Genomic DNA, 18,926 nt, shown 5'->3' on the forward strand with positions numbered 1-18,926 from the left:
GCTTCTGTGTACCCAAAGAACATAGGGAACATAGAAATTAATTTATCGACTAAAAAAAAATTAAAAAGATTGTTGCATTGGCCGGGAATCGAACCCGGGCCTCCCGCGTGGCAGGCGAGAATTCTACCACTGAACCACCAATGCTCACAGATGCCCCTTATCGAATTGCTGAATTAACATGCATACATCAACAATGTCTCTCATGTCTTTCAGTGGTTTCCCACTGAAAATGACATGTAAACTTTCTAGCGTCCAAACACTGGACATCAAAATTACAAAAGAAGACAAACAGGAAGAGGGGCAAATGAGGAAAAGATTAACGCCCAACGTGGGGCTCGAACCCACGACCCTGAGATTAAGAGTCTCATGCTCTACCGACTGAGCTAGCCGGGCTTACAGCTTTAACCTCAACCCCTAGTGTTTCAAAATTCACACTTACGCTTTAGCATAGTTTTAGATGATAGGAAGACTAATACTAAAACTGATATCCAATCCAAGCAAACTAAAATTTTTAAACTACAAGACACAGTAGCTGTGAAATTCATTTATCTATAAAACATATCTCTAAAATGTACTCAAAGTGCCATAAAGTCGATTCTGTTCATATGGATGTAAACAAAATATTCTGCCCCGTGTGAGGCTCGAACTCACGACCTTCAGATTATGAGACTGACGCGCTGCCTACTGCGCCAACGAGGCTTGCCACTACAGTTAACAAGAAGGTTTTTTACACACAGCGGAGCTAAAGCTACTATGGCACTGTCATAAATAGGTAAAATTGGATACTGGAATTTCGTGAAGATCAATTGGCAACAAGTGTTGCCAATTATAAAATGTTGCCTTATAAAAATAAATAAACAAACAAAAATCCTTTATAAAACATTAACATTTTCAAAATTAGAATAGAGCACACCTGGCATTACTGTGAAGCACTTTCTGGTTTTTAAATGTGCTATATAAATAAAGTTGTACTGTATTGCATTATATTGTATTGCATTGGCACATGTAGTTCTTTTTATTTTCCAAAGGGGTGAAGTAGAACCTTCTTACTTCATAAAAGCATTATGCATAAACTGCATACCAACATTTTAGTGCATTTTTATTATAAAAATATGAACATGCAGTGCATATTTACCCAGCTGACTGTGCACTGTGCTTCTGGCACGCCACAGGGACGGTTAAGAAGTTGGCAACTACCTTCAAACTTAAAAAATGTTAAACCTGCTGACAGCTAGCACACCAAACAAAACCCTTTCACATATGTTTATTAAAACAGTCATATCCAGCAGCTTAAAAAGAAGCAAATTTGCACTGGTGTTAATAACCAAGTAACTGTAATTTAGGCGTCATGCTGATGCTAATGAGCAGGTAGTAGGTAGGCTAGTATTAGTGGCTAGTTGTTCGCTAGTCACCACCTCAAGCTAACAATATCTGCACAAAAACACGTTATTTTAAACTTAACAGAGGAAATTCACAAAAAACAATACAAGCGTCCTCATTCTAGCCCTACAGTGCCTCACCTTGTGTCATGTAGTTAACATCGTCTGCGCTTTTTTTCCTCGACGCACATGTCCGAAGTCCGTGCAGTCACCCGCTAGTAAACTCCTCTCCAGACTCTATTTCCACTGAGGTTTGCTTTAACAATATAAATAGAAATAACTAGTTTTTATGCTTCTCTAGGCAACCTAAATTCATGTGGTTATATAGTGGTAGTCTTGCTATGGTGTGTCCGAGTAAAAACCCGCATCACGACCAGTTCGAGCAGCAAATGGAGGACGCTCGAGCCAAGTCATGAGCACGTGGTGTGAAAAAGTACAAGGCGTGCCCGAACATGAAGTTTTGCTGCATAGCGCTTAAAAACAGAAGTAACTACCGTATCAAAGTCCATTATTTTATCTTACAAACTTAGTTATTTCACTTTTTTACTATTTATTTTTTATTGATTCATTTATCTTTTTTTAAAACACTGATGTCTAAAACTACCATGTATTATTTAATTTAGAAAATTATGGAGCAAAATTTAAAAAGAAAATGCTTTAAAATAGTTTAGGCATTTTGGAAGTCTTAAAAATGTTGTTTAGCCACAGTATACAATATTGTCTCAGTGTTAAAAAATGTTAATAAACATTTATTGGTTTTTGAAAATTAAAATTATACTAAAAGAAATATTGAACTTAAGAGGGAGGTTTTGTTTCCAGGTCTTGTCACTGCTCATAACACAGATACAGCAAACTGGTTACGTTCCAGGGAAATTCAAAAAGTCATCAGAAATACTGTATAAAGGGATCTGTTACATTAATTCAACAGCATTGTTACAGAATGTGGTATAACAATTATTACATTATTACAAACAACCGTTGTTGTCAAAGGTTTGTCAAAAGTAAGTCAGAGCTGCACTTGATTTAATTAATTATACTACAATTAGTAGTTTATTAGCCCAACTATGGATAAGGATTGAAAATGAAAAAAAAACAAACTTTAAAATCTCTGTGCAGCAGTTTCATACTCTGTATCATTACCATGTTAAACTGCAATGCCCCCATTAAATCAAATGAATACTTGACTATTTTCTTTCTATCAGCTCAAAACAGTCTAGCTATTCCCCTATGACCGCTACCATCTGTCATCACCCAGAGAACTGCTAATCCCTGGATATTTTCTCTTTTTCAAACCACCGGTTGTGTGGGAAGATCACAGTAGATGAGCAGTTTGTGAAACACTCGGACCAATTTGGCCTTAAATCACCTTTCTTCCCCATTATGGTGCTCAGTTTGAACTTCAGCAGGTCTTCTTGGACACATCCATACTCAAATGAATTAAAACCCAAAATTCAGACGACCAACTTAAAGTCATATTTAATAATTTAACTTCACCATGCATAAACCATATAGAAAATACTTTACAGCAATGACAATAAAAAAAAACCCAAAACAAAACCAAAAAAACACAACACATTTTAATCATGATGCTAAAAAAGCAGCTGTCACAGATCACTGAAGGGTCACAAGTTTTCATCAGGTTAGTCTGATAAGAGTTAGTCTATGGTTAGACAATGTAAATAAAGAAAACAGATAACATGAAAACATAATCCATTAGAAAAATGCTGATGCTATTTTTATGTTACATCAATTTGATTTACACCCAGCAACTGTCCTTGCTTTACAAAAAAAGAAACCAAACCAAAAAAAAGCCAAAAAGGTCTTCAAGCCGGGTGGGTCTTCACTACTCAGTGAACCCCCCGACAAAAATGGGGGGAGGAATGAGTAAAGGTGAGTAGTAGCAGGTGGGGGTACATGCAGAAAGCCTTCATTTTACACCTCCACCCTTTCAAATGGCACTAGTTTAACAACAAATAAAAAAGCATGGACAGATGATTTCTATCATGGACACTGCTTTTACGGCATCAAAACATTACAGCAAACTCAAAAACCTCTGTAATCTGTCACCTGCTCTAGTCAGGGACAAATCTCATCTTCACTGCAGAAGGCAGACGTTAAGATATGAAATACAGACTGGCCTTTGGGCTTGAAATTATCATCACTTCCTCCAGTTTCACAGTTAGATTAAGTGGCATCAACACAAGTGACAGATACATGACTTCCAAACATGTTTACAGAAGGAGAGGCAAAGCACCGATGCAAAGCAATTGGGATTCGACTTGATATTAAAACTTGCCCAATTATCCCACTCAGGCCAATAACAGAGATGGGCCTTGAAATTATCAGTGTGCTTCATTTTGTTGAATTGCAGTCGGGCGAGTGATGATGAATTTCAATTAGTATTTTCATTGCAAAAATCTCCTTCATAACAAAACACTGCTTAATTACAGCACCGCTTTATACAAATGACAAACCAAAACAAAAAACAGTACTGGCCTCACGTATTTGCGTTTCAAGTCAAACGAGGGTGTCCCTCCCCTCGGCATCTGCCACTACAGCAAAGTATGACGGCTAAAGCTGCCTGACAATTACTGGTAAATACTGTGTGTTCATGTCTGACAGATGGTCTGGCACAATACTTCTTGCTCTATGTTTGTAAGTTGTGTCAGAAGCAAAATTTTCACTTGGAAAGATGCTGTTTCAGGAACTGGAAAAACGCTTCCTTTAAATAGACTCTCACTGAATTTTAAGTGTCATTTCCTATCAGGTTTTCAACACGTGGCAAGTGGAGAAGTGAGAGAATTGAAGGATTGTTAATTTGCAGCTCCGCCCGCTTCATCGCCGGGTGCAATTACACATCATCACACCACAAAAAAAGAAAAAAAAAAGAAGAAGAAGAAGAAGAAGGCGGTTTGAGGTTGCTGTGTGGTTATAATTCAGCGACGGGGCAAAAGGGAGAGCTATGAAGCAAAAGCAGAGCAAAAGAAGAGGAAGGAAAAAAGAAAGGCCATAGGTCCAAATCACTTTAGTTCCATTTGGAGGAATGAGTATGCGCCAAACGTGAGCAATACACTTTTTCCAGTCATTCATTCATTCATCCGGCTGTCTACTGTTAGGAAGCCAGTGCTGCTGCTTCTTCTCTTCAAGAGGATCAAACGGGACACACTGACACTAAGAAAACAACGAAAACTTACCAGGACTTTCAATGATAAACACTAACCAAGCTAACATTTTCAATACAGTTATGTTTTTCCACAATCCAAAATGTCAAGGCATCCTTGTAGGAAGAAATGACAAGAACTTAAAGATAGATGGTGCAGTGTTTCTACCACACATTGTTAATTCTCTCGCTGATACAGGGTGTTTCTAATACCAACTCATAGAGACAAAGTAGAGCTCGTTGACTTGATGTTTTGCTCCTATTTTCATTAAACTTTAGGGAAATGCTGGGTCCTTCCATCCACTTCTTCACTCAAAGTTGCTGTGTCTCAAGATAGATTTTGTTAAATTGCTTTCATGAAGACAGACACTTCCTTCATTTCTCGATTTATCCAACCATCACAAAAGCAGGTAGTATATTTTTTGAATCCTCTCTAGCAAGATACAAGTATCTTGCATGTTTCTCCTTCATTTTCTCATTAGAAGCCACCTTTTTATCTTTAAAAGCATTCAAGTGTCATCCCCAGTCTCTCTTTTTATCTCCTCTTGCACTTCAGAACAACACATCTTCATTGGTAATGAGACTTTCCACCACAAGTCTCTGATATCGGATATCGTTGAGTGCCGTCATGGCGTCCAGCTCGGGCGCCCTCATAAGTGTTGGGCCGAAGACGATGCCTAAATTCTCGCTAGTCATGAGATTCTCCTTCTCGTATTGTGTCACTCTGAATGAAGAAAGAGACCAATTTATATAATATGTAAAAACAACAGTCAAATAATAATGGAGATACCAAAGAAATAAGTATGTAACAAAGTAAAACAACTGCTCGTGTGTGTGTCTGACCTCTTGAGGTGACCCATGAGGTATCGCAGCGTCTCGCAGTGAGCTGGTGGCAGCAGCTTCAAGGCCTCATGGAGGGCCTCCAGTCGTTTCTCTGGGTCTGTTATTTCTACAACACACACACACGAAAATATTGAGATAGTGCATCTATACAAATGATAGGTTTAGCCTCCAGGTCAATATTTTGAATAGATGTCTTTCAGAAATAAAAAACAAAAAACAAAAGACCTCAAGTCTCATTTGATTTAACAATATTTTCCTAATGAGTTTATGACCTTTGTCACAAGTTTTAAGTATTATTTTAATGAAATTCTATGGTAATTTACCACATTTGATCTAAAATAAAAAAATAAAGCAAGCTATGACTTTAAGTATGTGTAATTTACAATTTTGTTTTAATTTTGGGGCCCACTATGTAGAGATTTTGGCCTTTAAAATAAAAATATTAAATAATAAATATCAGGTCTGTGATGAGAATATTTTTAGCCAGCATCATACAAGTGTGGTTTAATTTAGGTACCTTTAAAATAATTTCTGTTCAAGAAACAGCCCGAACAGACATAGACTTCTGTTAAGGAGGGTAATAGATACTCTTTGGGTAAAGTATAAGCAAACCAACCATACCACATTATCACCTCCCCAAAAACCAAGATGACATAGTTCCATAAACTTTAACAACCAATGGTGGCTACGTCCATCTTCTATTTAACAGTCTGTTTTCAGGAGTTCTAACTAAGGTTTTATTGAATCTGTTTAAATTTTTACAGTTATTTCAGAAACCTAAATTTCTCCAATAGGAAGCTTAGAAGTCTCATGAGAGTGAATACTGGCGTGTCTAAACCGCCTTCATTTGGCTAACATCGTTTAAAAATGTAACCATACAATTTTAACTGATGTTAACCAGGGGTATTCAATTAAAATTTAAAGAGGATCCAGACTGAGAGTTGCCTCTTGGTGACCTACAAAAGAGAGGGTTGTCTAGGACTCCTTTTGTTGCTTATTTCCCTATAACCCTGAACAAGTCATCTTTGAGTTTTAAGGTAAATTGTGGTTAAAAGCCTGAACGTTAAGACCTACTTGCAGCTTCTATGAAGCGTGGGTAGGCATCATACGTGATGAGGGGTATGGGCAGCTCTCTGAAGTACAGTTTGAGGGCTCCGGTGATGATGTTGATGTCCTCGTAAGCATTTGAGGATATGTCTGCTTTCTCTCCGTCTGTGGAGGAACAATCGTGCGCATGACATTTAATTGATTTGGCAAAAGAACCTGCTTATGGAACATTGGGGGGCGACACTTACCTCTATCAAAGGCCAGTTTAACGTCTTCAATCAGCTCGCTGAAGCCTGATATTCTGTATAAACCTTCTGACTGAAGACCTGGAAGGTTTAAATCATACCAATATTAATTTGATGACTACGATAAGCTTAAATTCTGCATAACCAACTAAAAAAAATTCAGTGTACAGCCTCTCAGATGAGAATGTTTTCTATTTATGTCTTAAAGAAATGATAAAATTTATGTTTCTTTCCTGCTATTAGCAAATACAACTGAAATGGATGCAAAAATGATTATTAAACACACACAAACACAACATATGTGAAGGCAGAAGAAAGAAATAAAGCGTGGGGTGAAGACTTCAACTGTCTCTCTCGCTCCAGTCAAGTTCAATCTTTTCAAGTCTTTATTGATTTCACGTATTAGTTTCACTCAAGTCATCAATAAAATGCTGTCTGCGGCAGCTGTCTTGAAGGGAAAACTGTCACTCTCCACACACGCACACACACACACCTACATTCACAGATGAAGCTGCCTGCGTACATCTTTTTAGCATTGAGTGGGTGGGCTGACACACACAAAGGCAATCGCATCTTGCGTATGAACGCCAGCCTCGTGGGTGTTCTCCTTTCCTCCCCCTACTTCTCTTAACCTTGCTGCAAACAATACTTAAAAGCCTTTTTCTGTTATATAATCTCTGAGTCACACATACACGCTCTCTTTCTCTCACCTCTGGCCTCAATTTCCTGTATACACATGTCGACCACCATGGGCCTCTTGGTGTTGTGGGCCTTGACCAGCGTTGTCAGGTCACAGCTGTACACCTTCTTGACGTGCCGAAGGTCTGGCTGGCAGTCGTTGGGTACGACTTTGGAGCACTGCTTATGGACGTTCAACCCACAATCTGACAAAGAAACCCAGAATTTTGTTTTATGTCACTTTATGTCCATTTTTAGACATCTCTGTTTTTTTATTTTTTATTTTACTTGTGATGATCCTTAAGAGTCATTGTTAGACTGCATGATGAAAGTTGCTTTTAAATGTAGGCGTTGCAGAAGCCCAGTTCAATCACCCACACATGCAGTAGTGATCACACTGACAGCTTGTTCTTTGGCACCCAAGCCAGTCTTTTAACATTTTAAAATCCATGAAACGGCGCAGATGAGTCAACAACAGTGAAAGTGATTAACTTTAGCCTGCTCTCCTACTTTCGAGTCATGCTTTAAGACAGAAAGTACGAGTGAAAGAATTGGAAACTGAATCATGATTGGAAGAGAAAAATTACTTTATGGCGAGAAGGAATGTGCTTGTTTGTTTGTGACTTACCTGCACATTTCACTCCCTGAGCAATGAGACCCCACATGAAGTTGGCACAGTACTCACACCAGTGGGGACCCCTGAATGTATGAACCTGGTTAAATAGGCATAAAAAAAGACAAACTCGATGTGTTTAAACGTTATATTTGCCACAATAATTATTAAACAGCAGCAGATTGGGTCAGAGAAAAAATAAAAAGAGTGAAACACAGTCAAAATAGCCAATAATTGTATATTTGAGAGAAAAGGGTGGGAAAATTATTCATATGATCCAGATTGGGTCAAGTAATACCTGAATACCAGCAGTAACCTTTATTAGAGACGGACAAAAGACTGATGGAGACACAACAGGAGTGCTGAAAGGGTGCTCAGAGACAATTTATAGTGAGAGCAGAGTTTTAATCTGCTCATTTATTGCACAAATTGGCTCTGTATAATGAAATGCTAATAACCTCCATCACATCGCAGTACTCTTTGTGTGTCTGTGTGTGTGTCTGTCCACATTTCTCTTGAGCTCGGGACACTGTGGCTCTGTTGTGCCTCTCACTAATAATACACAAAATCATTATACGGGAATCTAAAAGTAAACAAAGGCTGAAAACATGAAGATTGTGTGTGTCTGTGTGCGTTTGTGTGTGTTTCTTAACACTCTAAGCCTTCTATGGTGAATTTGAATAAGTCCCCACGAGCTGAATCAGCGATTCTGGCAGCACACTCACACACATAAATAGGATTTGGGGAGCAAAGGAGTGTCTCACCTTGAAGTTGTGGACCTTCTCGTACTTGGGCGCCAAGTCGCTCTCCCTCAGGGTGGCCCGCCGCACCAGTGATGTGAGCTGTGAAAGGGCAAAAGATCGGATTGGATGCCAGAAAGTGGAAGCAGGGGAGGTGGGTTTGGAGGGGGCTGTTGCCCGGTTGGCTGCAGCACTGGGGTCCGAGGAGCCCGCGGAGAGTGGCAAGGAGGGAATTGAACCAGCACTGGCATTCAAGGCGAGCGCGGCAGTAAACAAAGAGCCCTTCTGACTTATTTCCTTCTCGCCTCGCCTGCGTGACTTCTTTTTACCCCTCCTAACAACATACGACTCTTGGCTCGGCATTGTGGGATCAACAGAGAAAAAGAAAAAATAATATAAAAGAAAACAAAGTTCAAATCCCACTGATTAAAACAATAAACCAAACAGCCTGCTGAAAAATTTAATTATTCTTAAAGGCTGCTTTAAAATAAAATAAATAAATAACATAAGAAAAAAAAATCCCAGAATAATTAATAAAGTAAAAAAAAAAAATAGCAAAACAACTATACTAAATCATCTCACAGCTCCATCTGACAACAACAACCCAAACCGAGGAGCCAGCATGGGACCAATCCTGCTGTCTTAGAACCACAAAGATCAACCAATCAGATTAGCGCAGCATATTGATGGGATTAAATGGTGCAATTCCAGTTCATTAAAAACCAAAAAACAAACAGAAAACAAACAAACAGAAAAAGCCAGGCAGGCAACAAGAACTCTGTCCTGAAAACTTCAGTGAATAAAACTCAATAAATCTCCACTCCTTGGAAGGTGTTTGTGAAATCCTGATGCGACAGAATTCCTGTGTCTCGCTCTCGTGTAGGTGAACGCGTCAACCCACATGGCTCTGTATATATGTGTGTGTGTGTGTGTGTGTGTGTGTGTGTGTGTGTTAATCCGCTTTCCCCATCCTCTACACCAGGCAGAAACAGCGCTTGGGAGGGAGGGAGGCGGAGAGAGCCAGAAGAGGAGGAGGAAGGTGGGGGGAGTAAGCTGAGCTACGGTGCAGCAATGGATGAATTTAACAGGTCACAATGAGAGGGGAAGGAGCCAATCAGGATGCTGCATTTTCTTGTTGTTCGTCACCAATTCTGCCACCTCGATGGTCCCAGGAGAGACGGCGAAAAGGAGGGAGAACGAGCTGAGAAACAATATGTTGTTTCATTCATTCCTTCACATTTTTTTCTTCCTCTTTGTTTCCCCCCGTTTTCCTTTGTCATTCCACCTGCAGCAGCTGGATGCTTTTCCACTAAAAGCTTCCAGTATTTATGACAACTAGGAGCTGCTGTATCTGCCTTATACACCCGGCGGTAACAGATAAACACAAACCTTGTGTCCTCGTGTTGCTCTTGGGTTGCATCCATTGTCTCATGCCACATAAGGAACATTATATAAGAGCAGTTTAGTCTGGACTTAAGTGCACTTTAGAAGACGTCCCTTGTCAAGTACTGCCTCTGGGAAGGGGGATGTTTTCTCTTTTTCGACTTGTTTTTGGGCAAAGAATATGTAAGATTTACAAGCTGTGTGTTTTCTATGGTCCCACAGATAGATATAACCAAAGAAACGTGTGGATTTTTTCATCACAAATCCAATTAAAACAAGCTGCCGCACATCCAACTTCATTAATTCTCAGCTTATACACACAACACAGTGAATATGTATGACTGATCATGGATATTTAATGACTGTTGTCACTGTGCTGAATGCAGCGGGGTGCAGGTTGGCGCACAAAAGAGCACTTTGATCACAGTCAGATGCAAAAAGGGCAAAAAAAAAAAAAAAGACAGAAAAGGAAGAACCATAACAGCTGTAGATAAAATCTGCAGAGCTAAAAGTCACCGGATATTACTGAGTTTTTCTATCATTTTCTCAGGTAGACCAAAAAGTGCAATCTTATTTTTCCGCCACATTTCACCTCACCGTCCAGTGATTTCAATCTGATAACAAGGCTTTAACAATTAATGTTTAAAAACGCACGTCTGAATCGCCCTCAAAGGCACAGTAAAACAGAGTTTAACCCCCGTAACTAAAGGTGATTAGCTGCATGAAAAAAAATACGAATTTCCTTCTCGTGTTTGTTGTTCCCACAGTGAGCTGCCTCTGGTCTCAATGTCACTGGCGTACTGCTTTGTCTGCAAATCCACCCAATTATGAAGGCACACACGTACACAGGACTACCCCCATCACACACACACACACACACAGTGATGTATGAGGTGCAGTGCAGGTGGTCATGCACTGCAGGTCACATAAGGCCTCATGATGCTGAGCAGTGGTTTAGCAGATAAACATACTGCACTGTGGGTGTTTGTGTGTGTGTGTGGAAACTGGATTATATTATTGTGTGTATGTGTTTGTGTGTGTATGCAGGGGTCTTGGGGGTTTTGTAGTATAAGCCTGAATGCAGCTGCATGCACTCATCAGCACAAACTCACAGTTGCAGAACTGAAATTTGCATTAGAAGTTGCTCAGTCATTAGCAAGATGACCAAGAAACCTCGCATCTTCCTATTTAAAAAAAAAAAAAAGAAAGAAAAAAAAAGAAAGAGAAAAAAACCTCGACCGACAGGAAAAAAGTTTCCCCTCAGTTCCTGCTTTAACACTAATTAATTCACATCTGAACGAAAATTAATGAGCCGACAACAAACTTGATTCCTGTATACTTCGTAGCTTTTGGGACATAGCAGGTTTCTGCAGGCAAACCGCTGTTATGTAATTTTACTGCAGAGCCCTTGGCTGGAGGCCATCTCTCCTCTGCATCCATCCTCCGCCTCCTTCTTCTTTTTCTTCACCTTCTTTCTCCATGTTCCTCAACTCTCATCCTTCTATCCTGCTGCTGCATTTACACCAACTTTCCTCTGCTCATTTGAATTCTCTACGTGGTCTCTTAACATTGAAAGACCTAATCTTTTTAGATATATGTGTTTATCATTTATACGTTTTGGTGGTATATACGCTCACATTAGGCATTATGAATGTTATAACCTCTAGTAACACAGGTAAGGTTCAGAGACTTTAAGAAATTACATAATACCTCATACTGCTCACAGTATAAATCCAGTATGAACTAAACTATCACTTGTTAAACTGAAACAGAAATGTAGAACTTTTTATTACCATGTTGTATACACTGTTACCAAAAATGGTTAAATAGCTAGGAAAAACACGCCCTATCAATGGTCTGCTGCACTTTTTCAAAGTCTTGAACAAAATTCTGTTGCAGATACAAATTTTGGCGACCATTATCTTGCGTTCAGGTGACGTACGCTGAACATGCAACTTGAAACGGACACAAATGGAGAACCTAACACTGCACATTGGCCGAACCTGATAAAGAGGTGATGGGATTCATACAGACATCTGAAAAGGTCTTTATCAACAGGAAAAACCTGTACAACTTATTAAAATACATTTACACACCCAAAATTTATGCTTTCCTTCACATTTTCCAAAGCTGTCAGGCAGGTCAGATTGAATTCTTTTGCAGGGCCGAATTTGCCCACTGTGCCCTATGTTTGACATCCATGTACTAGAGGATTGTTGCATTGCTTGGACCAGCCTAAAGTAACAGATTTACATTAATGCAGCGCTTTAGTGTAATTAACAGTAATTAATTAAGTCGTGTTATCTGAAACCAAAGTCTGTGATACTTTTCAAAAGTCTTAATTCAGTATTTAGAGGTGAGTGAAACGAAATTCTGTCACAAATACAAATTTTGGTGAATAAATGATAATCACTGCATGTATGACCATGCTTGTGAAAAGTTTAGTTCAGATTGGACGACCCGTTAACGAGGAGATAGGGTACATACAGTAATGTATACATTATGCTACTAAGCCAGCAAATAACCAAAATATATACATTTCTTTTTTTTCCATTTTTAATTATCCCACATGTCTGGACTTCACAGTGTAGACTCCAATGTCCTCATCCTTTGCCACTCCTCTGATTAAAATGAAAAAAACTAGGACTCATCTCAGTGACTGTAAACTTCAGCCAACATTTCTTATTCAATCCCCTGCCAAGGCCTTCAGGTCAGTTGCCAGGAACATGTTTTTAAGAAGCATCTTCCAGAGTGTCTACACAAGATCCTTCTTAAAAACCCACATTTCGACATTTCTTGTAGGAAGTGATAAGCCCAGAAAATATTGACTTGTATTCATTGTGATTACAGATTAAGGTTTATCATTCTTATTATTCACCCTCTAAAGCTCTAAAGTATAGATCCTCTGAATGATCTATTCAAAGGTTTTGGACAAGTCTGAACAATAATTACGAAGTCAAACTTGGTGCATCTTACAGCAGATAAATGACATCACGCTCATAGGATATACGATATCTAGATCACTGATTGTCCTCACCCTTTCCTCTGTGTTGTGGTCATCTTTGGCTGGAGTCGGTCCGTCAGGTTCCTCCTGGCTGTGAGGGAGGTGTTTTTTCAGGGTGGGCTCCTGGTTCAGAGTGGTGTATCCCACATGCTCGTAGATAGGGTTTATGGTCATCTTAGCGATGTACTCTGCTGCCTGAGAAGAGAATTAAATCCCTGTAAATTCAATCTGGGAAACTGTTGCCTTGTCTTTGTATCTCTGAAGGCAGCAGAGAATTTTTTTGGCTTCCAGGGAATAAAATCTTGCCTCTTACCTATAGATTTGGCCCCGTTTTTAGATTTATAGACTTCTTCCAACTTATGTTTAGGTAGTCTATGGGAAGTTCAGTGTTTCTGTGTCCCCTAAAACCTTACATTTTTACTGTTAATTTTTCTTTAGCTGGCCCACAACTATAACTAATAATGTTCTTCATTATCCATGTTTTGTGTCCTGAGACACTTTTTTTATAGTTGAAATAAGCAAATAATAAATAATGGGACTTCTGTCTTCTGAAAGAGATTTGAATTCTGCTCATCTGGACGTAGAATTTTCTCTCTAAGTGATTCCTTCATGCTGACTGCAGGTTTCCTCAACCCTATAAAAAGTACATTTGCGCAATGACTGAAACTAGCGCTACTAACTAACAATGGCTCATCAGATCAGTTTCATGATCGTTGATATGCAAATTCTCATGATCACTGATCAATGACCATGAGTTCCATTCACAGAGAGTTGGGGAATGGCTGCAATCACAGCATTTTAAAATGATGAAAGATATACTTATAGGCCCCCTCCTTGATTCAGAGTAGGTGTTTCCCTTTTCACGGAAACGGCCTCCTTGACTCCCCACTCAAACTAACGTTTCTCCCTGTCCAGGATGTGTACAACTTCATCACTGAAAGACTGGCCACTGGTCTCTAGTTGGAAACAGACTGGAGACTCGTGGCCGAATGAGACAGCTCTTCTGGACTGTGCCATCTGCTTAGCTAGAGGTTGTTTGATTTAACTGTCAATGTGATCGTCATTACAATCTGCATATCAATGTATCAATGATCATAAAACTGATCTGACGGCCCATTGTTAGTCAGTGTTTACTAGTTGCTAATTTGGGTCATTATGCAAATATACCATTTATAAGGTTGGGTTGGTCAAGGTTGTTCAGTTGAGACTGAATAAGACAGTTGAATGAATAATGACGCGTTTTTCCCACTCACAATACATCCAGATGAACAGAGTCAGCTTTCTGGGATTTCTTTACCAGGATGACTGAGCATGCATCAAGGCATTTCAATTTTCCTTCTGTCTTTGTGACTTTTTAAGGAATTTAAGTGTTCACATGATCATGAAAGTGATTAAATATGTCTCAAACTGATGGATTTACACCTGTCAAAGACAGTAAAACTTTTTTGAGAAATGTTGCCATTCTGACAAATACCCATCCATAATTCATACTGAGGCATCACAGGCTTTTATGTCTCTCTGCTGAACAGGACTGCTATAAATAAGGAAAGCAGGAGGAAGGACAGATCAATGCAAAAACGCACCTTTGTCTCGATATAGAGTGTGATGAGGCCATCTGTGACGAGGTCATGGATGGACTCAAACCTTTTTTCCCCAACAAAGTGTTTCCCGTCATGGTAGAGACGGAAGTTTCTTGTCTGGTTCCCAAACCTGCAGATAAAAGAAATGAGCAAATTTTGTTATTCGGTATTTTGAAAGTCAAAATTTATGTTAAATCTTTTCCTTGAATTTTTTTTCAATTAATGCATCCTCAGGGTCTGACTCAAACCTTGACAAATTTTGATAAGAGAGGGCCTATAAAATAGCAATAACCTTGTATCTGCCAGTCTTTGTAAGTCGAGGGTCAAAAACTGAGGTTATCTGCAAAACATGTCGTTACTCTCTCCAATTTAAAATCCTGTAGCTTTGCTTTCCGCTAACACGGAGCCAGAAAAGAGTGGCACAAACTCTAATCGACACACAGACTTTGAACTGGGCCACCACACGTGCGCTGTTATTTCTTCCTCAGCGGATCACAATGAGATTAAAGCAGCACTGTTAAATCATTAACCCAAAATCCAACCTTTCTTTTTTCTACCACTCAGACTGGGACTCAAGTTTATGAAAGGGTATTTATGGAAGGTAATTATAACCACAGGGGTAAGGAGGGACAGTAAATGACTGAGAACAGTTGCACAGGTGGAAAAAAAAAATGACACAGCTATGAATAGACCGAACTGACCCAAAACTAAATTCAAATTAAGCCATGCACCCATTTAAAAGTGTGACACCTACTCTGAGAAAATGATAGCTCACAGTCAAGTAAAACTAACAGCGAAGTGTGGGCAGCCGGGTAAACTGACAGAAAACAAGAAACAAGCCTTACTGTTAACAGGCTTACTCTCACTCTTTCACAAGCCTTGCTGTGAGGAAACATGTGCACGTAAAGTTGAGCTCCTCTGAGCTGTTTAAAGGTTGACTGCAGAGATAAATCCTCACACCTTACAGCACCTGAACACAATTAGACAAGCTTTAAAAAGCAGCATGCACTGTCACACAAATGTGTGCTTGTACAGACAGAAAGGTGTAGCCTTGGTAGTTAATATCATATTCTGTGTCTGTATTTCTTCTCACTCTGGCACTGGATACTGTATCAATATAGTTTACACTATGCTTTGAGATGGGAATAGGGCCGATAAGGGGGAAAGGCCTTGAAAACACTGTCACAACATATATCAAAATGTAAATATTTGATCATAATACTCTAGTTCTATCATGGATATCTGATAGCTATAAATATTGTAGAACTGCAGATGGCTAATAGCTAGTAGCTAAACTTTATATAAACACAGAGCTAAGGCAGTCAAATGATGGAAGTTTTGAGGTTACAGCTTTTCCTTTCAGTAAATTTCATCATGTAGAGATTCTGGTTGGTACTAGAGCTATGATTTATGTATCGCACTGCAATTGTGTCCCTTTGCATATCTGCGTACAGAGAGGGTTTTTTTTTTTCAACCAACAGAACTGTGCTCACATGCAGTCCATAAAATTAAACCATAAACCATAAAATATCTCCTTTATGGTTCAATTTATACTCCATCCATCCATTCTCTTCTATTATCCAATCCTCTCAACAGGAAATTTGAGTATTAAAAAAAAATAACAAGACGGAACAGTCGACCGACATAAAGTATTCTGCACATTGTGCAAGAAGGAATTTTCTTTTCACCGAAGCACTTCCAGCTTAAAATATCACATTGACACGAAGCATACGTTAGTCGGGGATGCTGCTAGGACCTTGGCTAACGCGTCACCCAGCTTGCGACAAACCACTCACGGAGCATCGGGGACTGAGTAAGTCTACCTCAGAAATACTGACTGACACAATTGCCAAGTGGATTGCAACAAACTGCAGACCTATTAATATCGTTGAGAACAAGCGCTTTACATAGCTTTGGTTCCTCGTTTCAAGGACTTGAAGTGCCTCTCCAAGAGTGACAGAGAGAGTGGATAAATGTTTACAGAGTTTTTTGTTAACATGAATGTTTAAGATGTTCAATAAACATGTTAAGTGCATATATTTTCCCATTTTTCTGGGGTCTGTTTTTATCATGCAAAATGAAATGTGATTAATATTGAATAAAAATGAATGATATTTAATCATGATTAATCAAAATGAATCCACAGTAACCCTGTGGCGAATTAGATTAAACATTTTACTTGTTTGACAGCACTAATATATATTATATATACACTAATATATATTATATATTAGTGCAGTAGTTCCCAAACTCTTTTTGCTAGCCCCCCCCTTTGCTTTACAAGAAAAATGTTTTTCACGTCGCGCTGTGCGCCACGTTATTGTTTACATGAGATGAATTGCAGAATGGCAGATAGAAACAAAATACTGTTAATCTGATTATCTTCAGGTTTTACACGCTTACATATACACACACAGTTACTGTCCCTCCATTTAGAAAGGCAGAGGCGTCACGGTGTGATTATTTTACCTGTAGTTTTGTTTTTTTTGTTTTTTTTTTTTACTGTGTAATAATATTCAACATTGCTATCAGTACATTTTTCAAAAAATGCCTCTCTGTGCAAAATGGGTTTAAACACATAAACAGCTGTGGGATCCTGTTTGTCTGTGATTTGAACCGGGGGAACAAATCATGGCAGGATCAGCCTGATATTATTTGTATCCCACTGTAACTTTACTGTATAAAGAGCTAACATCTCCAAAATGTCAGGAGTAGTTAGTCATTACAACAAGTGTTTGTGAACTAAAAATCAAGAATGTGGGATACTGTTTGTCCTTGATTTGAAGGTTTTCCCTTCATGTTCCCATTCCATCCAGTATTTAAGTCTGATGTCATTAGCTATGTCTGGGCCCAAACTACGCTGCAGGTCCCAAAGTCAAGCGCTCACTGCACCATCACTGAGAGTTGAAAACTGTCTAAATTCTTTCATCTGTAATAAAATGATCAGTGTGACTTAACGGAGTTAGAAGTTACCAGGGAGTTAGCTTGCTAGTTTCCATCTAAATATAATATAGCATGTTCTGACTGAGAGAAAAGGTAAAACTTACAGCTCTGCTATCACTTCCAACATAAATGGAGACAGAAAACTAAACAGCAGTGACTTTTGCAGGGTTACTGAAATTGGGATAGCTGGTATGTGTTAGCTAATGATGTGCTACGTAATCGCTACCGACACACCTATGTTAGCATAATATAAACAGTGAAGCTGGAGGACAAACGCTAACTTTTTTCCACTCAATAGAAGTTAATGTGAGGGTTCCCGATGGTTAGGGACAAATGCAATTGCATGGCAGGATGTTGTAAAAGGACCAAACTTCAGTCAGGAGAACAAGTGAGAAAATCCATCCATAATACAAGGTTAGTCATTAATATACTGCTGCATTGCCTGGGCTGTAGTTACATCATAAGGTTTTAAAAACTGAGCTTTAAAATTAGCGGTAATAAAAACCGAAAGAGGCTGACAGTGATCACTGACTGTTTTAGGTGCTTGTAGATTAAATAAAACAAGATGCAAAGCATTAAAACATGTTAAAAACACAACAGCCTTATTAAACGCATAGTAGTTTGGGCCCAGTAGCAGGATCCATCCCGTCATCACTTAAAGACAATGCTCTTACTCCAGAATGCTCTTCTCGGTTTTTTTGAAAAATCTAGTGTTGCCAATAAGCTCATGTTTGTTCTGTCTCCCCAAACTAGCATACCTTAGAGCCAGTGTGTAAGTGCCTGGCTGCCTCTGACTCTCTCTGATGAGGTAGCTGCCCTCTGCCTGACTCAGTAACTGGTCAGCCTCTTCTCTTGAGATCATCCCATGGAACCTGGATGCAAAAATTGTCATGAATCGCCGTGCGGCAGGCAGGAGTAGGACCCAAAATGCAGGACTCACAGGCACGAGGGAATGAACTCAAAACTCAGCTTTATTCGCTGGCGGAACAAATATACAAACTAAACTAAACTGGGAAACCACAAACTAAGAATTCACAGAGAGACACAGGGAGATCCACACACGGCATGAGGGACGACGTCACACTGAACAGAGGGAGACGCAGACAGAAATACACAGAGGGTTAACGAGGGAAGTGGGAACACACGGGGAACACAGGTGACACTGATAATCATAACGAGACAGGGCGGGGTGAACTGAACACTGACGGGAGAGGTGGAACAGGAAGTACAGGAGGAGAGAGAGCACGAGTAGAACACCAACGTAACAGGCAGGGGAGACACGGAATAAACACGAAAGGGGACGAGGGCTCA

The 18,926-nt window shown here is 39.4% G+C and overlaps 1 protein-coding gene and 3 non-coding genes across 5 annotated transcripts in view; all 4 read right to left on the reverse strand.

Annotated features, from left to right (window-relative positions):
• Positions 1-73: 73 nt before the first annotated feature.
• Positions 74-144, reverse strand: trnag-gcc (transfer RNA glycine (anticodon GCC)). Its single transcript has one exon. It is a non-coding gene; the product is annotated as a tRNA-Gly (tRNA).
• Positions 145-320: 176 nt separating this feature from the next.
• On the reverse strand, positions 321-393 carry trnak-cuu (transfer RNA lysine (anticodon CUU)). The gene has a single exon. It is a non-coding gene; the product is annotated as a tRNA-Lys (tRNA).
• A 233-nt stretch (positions 394-626) lies between these two features.
• Positions 627-699, reverse strand: trnam-cau (transfer RNA methionine (anticodon CAU)). The gene has a single exon. It is a non-coding gene; the product is annotated as a tRNA-Met (tRNA).
• A 2,130-nt stretch (positions 700-2,829) lies between these two features.
• The window catches only part of LOC146681334 (N-chimaerin), a 31,512-nt gene continuing 15,415 nt past the window's right edge, over positions 2,830-18,926 (reverse strand). For both annotated transcript variants that reach the window (XM_085448356.1, XM_085448357.1), the window contains exons 6-15: positions 18,374-18,487; positions 14,676-14,802; positions 13,126-13,287; positions 8,730-8,807; positions 7,981-8,065; positions 7,385-7,558; positions 6,678-6,755; positions 6,457-6,594; positions 5,383-5,488; positions 2,830-5,263 (exon numbers count right to left, since the gene is read on the reverse strand). In XM_085448356.1, coding sequence (XP_085304482.1) covers positions 5,092-5,263; positions 5,383-5,488; positions 6,457-6,594; positions 6,678-6,755; positions 7,385-7,558; positions 7,981-8,065; positions 8,730-8,807; positions 13,126-13,287; positions 14,676-14,802; positions 18,374-18,487 — 1,234 coding nt within the window. In that variant the 3' untranslated portion in view covers positions 2,830-5,091. The remainder of the gene's footprint in view (positions 5,264-5,382; positions 5,489-6,456; positions 6,595-6,677; positions 6,756-7,384; positions 7,559-7,980; positions 8,066-8,729; positions 8,808-13,125; positions 13,288-14,675; positions 14,803-18,373; positions 18,488-18,926) is intronic.

The sequence above is a fragment of the Copadichromis virginalis genome, linkage group LG23, assembly GCF_057382275.1.
Source record: "Copadichromis virginalis isolate Kocher_CV1m ecotype Utaka linkage group LG23, C_Virginalis_male_GT1.1, whole genome shotgun sequence".
Taxonomy (NCBI): Eukaryota; Metazoa; Chordata; class Actinopteri; order Cichliformes; family Cichlidae; genus Copadichromis; species Copadichromis virginalis.